This window comes from Asparagus officinalis, chromosome 1 (genome assembly GCF_001876935.1).
Source record: "Asparagus officinalis chromosome 1, Aspof.V1, whole genome shotgun sequence".
Lineage (NCBI taxonomy): Eukaryota > Viridiplantae > Streptophyta > Magnoliopsida > Asparagales > Asparagaceae > Asparagus > Asparagus officinalis.
Window position 1 is genome coordinate 116,986,994 of NC_033794.1, and position 6,063 is coordinate 116,993,056.

Sequence of the window (6,063 nt, forward strand, 5' to 3'; positions counted from 1 at the left end):
CCAGTAGCAACGAACTGCGTCGTGAAACATTGAGCTATTCGCATCGATCTTCATCTGCCTGGCTTGTTTCTGCACTCGAGTTCTCCAGTAGTTCTTGATTTCATTATCAGTTCTCCCGGGTAGATATTGTGCAATCCTTGACCACCTGCATATATACATCGCGACAGTTTGACATTTGAAAGTGATTGTATTAAACATTTAATTAATTAATTAAAACTGTAGTTTGTTATGATACCTTGTAGCCAGGTATCAATTAGCATAATCTTCATTATTTCTCATAATTCTAGAATGTCAGCGGTTTATAAGCTCAAGTCAAGAAGACTAATGATTAAGGCCACACAAGCAAGGATGATCTCTATACGCTTCTCCGTTTTTTTTTGGGAAATAACCTAAAGCGCCCCCCCTACCCCCCCCCCCCCCCCCTCTTTTTTTTTTGAAATAACTTAAGTCTTCTCCTCTCTCTCTCTCTCTCTCTCTCTCTCTCTCTCTCTCTCCTCTCCCCTCTCAAGAAGGAAAAGAAAAATTGCAGCAATTACCTATTTCCCCACTTGGAATGAAGATCAAGAATCAAGAATTGTTCTTCAGGAGAGAGATTTCCTCTCTTCACATCCGGCTTCAAGTAGTTTAGCCACCTCAATCTACAACTCTTTCCAGTCCTCTTGAGACCTAATCGCATACAGAACATAACAACATCAAGAAATCTATTTACACATAACAATCCAACAAATATACATAATCATAATAAGATAATTCTTCACATTTACCGGAACACCTAGCGAGGAGATTCCATCGCCCTTCGCCATGGCGAGCAATGTAATGAATGAGGAGAGAGTCTTCTTCAAGTGTCCATGGCCCTCTCCTAAGCTCTACCATCTCTTCAAACTTAACTCCCTTCTTTTGTGACATTATTGCCAACACTCCGAACTTTTGAGAGAGAGAGTCTACAAGTCTTAAACTCTTATATAGACAAAAGCCTTCTACACACAAGCCCAAAAAAGCCTACCAATAATGGGATGCATACACATGGATTTTTTTTATTCTTTTTTTTTTCTATCTAATGACTTGAAATCAATCACAAGGGAATCCATATATATATAGTTGGTGGGTTACAAAGAGAACTAAGAGACTAAAAGAGAGGCTAGTTTATGAGGGGAGGCTTTAGGGGCTAATGTTTCTAGATTCTTTATTGCATGAAACGTGTTTGACTGAACAAGTAGAAGCTATAGCTATAATGGCTTGGACTAGCTATGATAGAATTAGGTTAGATTTTATTTTATTTATTTGATTAGAGAGATCAATGAATAATAACTGCTGGGATTTAGAGAACATATTATTCCTTTCTCTCCTTTTGAACCCTTTTTACGTCTTATAAGGACGTCTTTCAACACACCAACAACAAGCCCATGATATACAATAAGATTTTATTTTTTTATTAACAAAATTGTCTAAAAGACGTGGTGTGTAGAGTTTAGGATAGGATTCTGTTTTGCAAACTTAGGATTGTATTGTTTATTGCAAATTTTTATTGTGTTTCTCATTAGGGAACATCGATCGTAGACTACGAACTAGATTTTGTACTGACCGTTTTAATTATATACCAAGAAAATCACTGATTCACACTAGTTAACTGTAAGGGTAATATTTTGTCTAAACTACTAATTTACAAAATGATATATAGTGTATATAATATGAGCTTATGACAGGCAGCCATAATTTCAAAAATACCTCCAACAAAAATAGCCGGAAAAATTAAATATAAGTCGTTAATTTTCTCCCACATATGTACATTTACTCAAAATAATACTTCGGCATAAAGAACCTAATTTTAAGATTAAAGTGCCTTTTAAAAATAACTTAGTTCTATACATTCATTTGGAATAATTTCTCATCGACCACATTTTAAACAGCTTAAGCATGTTTTAAAATTTAGCCATTTTATTTTGTTGTATAGGAAACAAAGAAAATTATCACAACCTTTTCTGTTCTCTAAATTGATTGGTTTTATTCTGGTATACTCCTTTACATATAATGAGAAACTGGTGGAACTCTTAAATGCATAGAAAGCTAACATGTGTCATATTATAAATACGTGGAAAGTTGACATGCATGTGTTATTTCATAAGTATCTACATATATCTTTATCTTACTAGAAGATGACATGTGGACACCTAATCTTATATTCAACTAAGAATTCTCATCAAATTAAAATTATCCCTAAAATTAGAAAATACTAATACTCAAATATTTTGTAATACTTATCAGGTTATAACTATTCATAATAAAAAAATCTTTATAATTATATATTTAAATATATAAATTAAAGAAGAAAATTTCATTTAAAGGGTCTCTCTATATAAAATCATTGGTTAATTTTAACCCCCCGAAACTATTTTAATTTGAGAAAAACATCCATCAAGTTTGAGATACTGTAGATAATACCCCCACCCCCGCACAACTTTGAAAATTTGAGATAACCCTTTGAACTTCCTCACTTAAACCCCCTCAAATACGGGGTATGTCTTAGAAAATATCACTCAACTATTTTATTTTGAGAAACCCCTTCAAGTTTGAGCTCATTGTAAATAACCCCCCTCAAGTTCGAAAATTAAAGAAATCTCCATGAACTCTTCTTATTTATGCCTTGAAAGCTAACAATGTTAGGTCTAGCATGTCACATGACAAGTAGGTAATTGAGAAAAGACCTAAATACCCCTCAATTATTAAAAAATTACTCTAAACTTTTTAGGGTAAGAGAAAGAGGGGAGAGAGGGCAGAAAACATTATAAAATTGAAAATAATTTATCTTTTACTTGTTGAAGGTTTCTTTGTAATTGAATGAGTTGATTTTCAAAATGATATTTCAGTTATTTCATAGTTTGAAACGACGTTGGTGATTTTGGTAAGAAAAATGTGAAAGGTTATGGGAGATTTGTAAAACACCCTATAGTAAGGGTGATCTTATTTAATTTTTAAAATTGAGTGAGTTTATCTATAATATGCCTAAACTTAGGAGGGTTTTTTTTTCAAATTAAAATAGTTGAAAGCAATTTTCTAAGATATCGAACACACTTTTTTTTATACTGATTTCTATAAAGAGAGGTTATTGGTTCACCTGTGTCTCCCTTTAAAATATTGATAAAACATAAGACACCATAAAAAAACATGTAACATGTAAAGATATTTAAAAAAAATTAGACTTCTAACCTTCAAGCTACTGATGCAGGCTCAGTTCCTGTTATCCGCTTTATATTACTGATTCTATATGAAAGATTCGTCCGTGTGTGCGAGCAGGGTTAAAATACTTGTATAATTTAGGAGCTTTATCAATATATGCGCTTATTTCCATATTAAAACTACATGACAATTTTATCCGCCAGGTTTATACAAATTAACCTAATTAAAAGCTACATATACTAACCCTCTAACTAACTAGGATGGAGATCCTGACCCTACAAGGTACATCAACATGAGTAAAAGACAAATTCAAGTAATCGAAATTTGTAACTAGAAGATCATACAACTTTGTGACATCAACTTAAGCTATCTGAGTGCATTAATTAATTGATGAGTGTGCCATCAAATATTCACTATTCCATGTCTGATTAGGCTTGCTTTGCCTAAGCCTATATGAATGCGCCCCATGCATGAAAACGATTACAAAGAAGTGCTTAATTTGAGAGCAAAAGAGTACGAATACTATCAAAACAACATATATGTGTGCAAGCTATCTGTAGAAACGGTGAAAATGCGACCCGGTCGACCAGAAACATGCACAAATCGCAGAGGGATTCTGGAGTTGGAGACAGTCGACCGCCGCGGTCGACCGTCAGAGACCCTGTAGGATTCCGGGTCTCTGGAATTGGTGAAAAACGACTGCCATGATCGACCGCCAAACTCTGTAGTGGATTTTATGTTTCTGTCGATCTGGTCGGTCGACCGCTACAGGTTCTGCGGTCGACCGCCAGTCGGGTTTTGACCTGGGTTATGTTTTCTGACCCGTTTTGTTTTTGTGTTGATATATAACCCTAAACATGATTATTAGGGTTAACTAGGACAAGATTTTTAGCAGCGTTTTGAGCAGCTTTTGAGAGATAATTGTGCATCATTTGAGGAAAAATTTGTGAGAGATTTCAAAATCTTTATTTGAGGGTTTTAGGTGAGATTGTAAACCCTATTTGTATTCTCTTTATTTCTAATAGTAAAATCCCCCCTCCTTACCCCGTGGACGTAGGCAACTTGTCGAACCACATAAAATTCATTTATCTTGCTATGGTGATTGTATTTTACTTATTGGTTATGATCTATCTCGTTCTTGTTCGTGCTCTTTCGAGTGTTTCGAGTTCCGCCGTGCACAACAAGTAGTATCAAAGCTTCGCGTTTGGCTTAGGGCTCGTTTGGAGGGTTCTCTGAAGGATTCTTATTTGACGAGTTAGATCATTAACATGGGTAAAGCAATCACATCGGGATCATCTCTTTCGAAGGCGATACAGAGTCTGAGCATCAATAATACAAAGATTAATGTTCCGAAGTTCGATGACAAGATTAATTTCGATTTGTGGAGGTGCCAGGTGATGGATGCGTTGGATGCCCAAAATTTGGAGGAGACTCTTGAATTACAAGAGAAACCTGAAGACATGGAGGACAAGGTTTGGAAGAAGTTGAACAGTAGAGAATGTGGGGTTATTCGATCATACTTGACGTCGGATTTGATTTATGATGTGATGAACGAGACGTCGACGAAGAGATTGTGGGAAACACTCAATGAGAAGTATTTTACGAAGAGCATTGATAATCGGGTTCACTTAAAGAAGAGATTTTACCAATTCAAAATAAAAGGAAGTTTCCATTAGAGAGCATGTCAACAATTTCACGAAGTTGCTTTCGGATATGGTCAGTGTGGACATTATGGTTGAGGATGAAGACAAGACGATGTTGTATTGTGTTCGTTACTAGAGGATGATTATGATACCTTTGTTCTCACTATGATAAATAGAAGAACTGCTGTTAGCTATAAGGAGGTGACCCCAGCATTGGTGAACTATGAGTTGAGGAAGAGTGATGATGAAATTTTCAGCACGTTTTGTCCTCACTCATGCGCTTCCTGAAAAACTTTCCAGGGGGTCACCCATCTTAGAATTTCTCCAGGTCAAGCACGCTTAACTTTGGAGTTTCTAAGAATTGGGTTCCCGAAAAGAAGATGCATCTTGGTGGTATGAGAGTTTCTAAGAATTGGGTTCCCGAAAAGAAGATGCATCTTGGTGGTATGAGTATTCCAATCAAATCTATCAATACTAATCACATCTTGGTGGTATGAGTATTCCAATCAAATCTATCAATACTAATCACATCACCCTCTCAAGGGTTGGGGCATTACAAGGCATTGGGAGATGCATGCAGTTCGAGACCATAGTCCAAACCGCCACAAATTCAACCGCTTAAAATCAAAGAATAGAGGTGACCATAAGAGTGTTGTTAGAAATCGATGTGCCTTTTGTAAAGAAGAGGAACATTGGAAGAATGCATGCCCAAAGTTGAAGGATAAAACCGGGAAGAACAAGGAAAAAGTCATTCAAGCTTTATAGGTGAATGTTGCCAAAGCAGTTGGCGACAATTCAGATTTAGATTCTTCGGGCTACTCATGTCCTGCACGACCATCAGTTTGCTATACCGACTCTACGGAGTGGATGATGGATTCGGGTGCTACATATCATATTTGCCCTAGGAGGGATTGGTTCTCCAGCTTTAAGGAGTTGGAAATAGGGATGCCGTACTTATGGATAATGATCATGTATGCCCTATTGATGGTATTGGTATAGTTCGGATCAGAATATGTGATGAGGTAACTAGAGAGCTGAAGAAAGTGGGGTTCGTTCTACAATTGACGAAGACATCATTTCTCTTAGGACTTTGGAGGCAGCAGACTATTGTGTGATCTTAGAATGCCACTTTGAAGATCACAAAAGGGTTTATGGTGGTGATGCGAGGTGTTAGAAAAAACAACCAATACTACTTGAAGGGCAAGACTATTACAGGGGGTCTGACAGCTTCTATCACTATAGAGGA

The 6,063-nt window shown here is 36.3% G+C and overlaps 1 protein-coding gene across 1 annotated transcript in view; it reads right to left on the reverse strand.

Moving 5' to 3' along the window:
• LOC109829150 (transcription factor MYB62-like) overlaps positions 1-1,061 on the reverse strand; it is a 1,742-nt gene extending 681 nt beyond the window's left edge. Inside the window, 3 exon segments of the mRNA XM_020396283.1 lie at positions 1-145; positions 537-666; positions 765-1,061. The exon segment at positions 1-145 is cut by the window's left edge and continues 9 nt beyond it. Coding sequence (XP_020251872.1) covers positions 1-145; positions 537-666; positions 765-906 — 417 coding nt within the window. The 5' untranslated portion in view covers positions 907-1,061.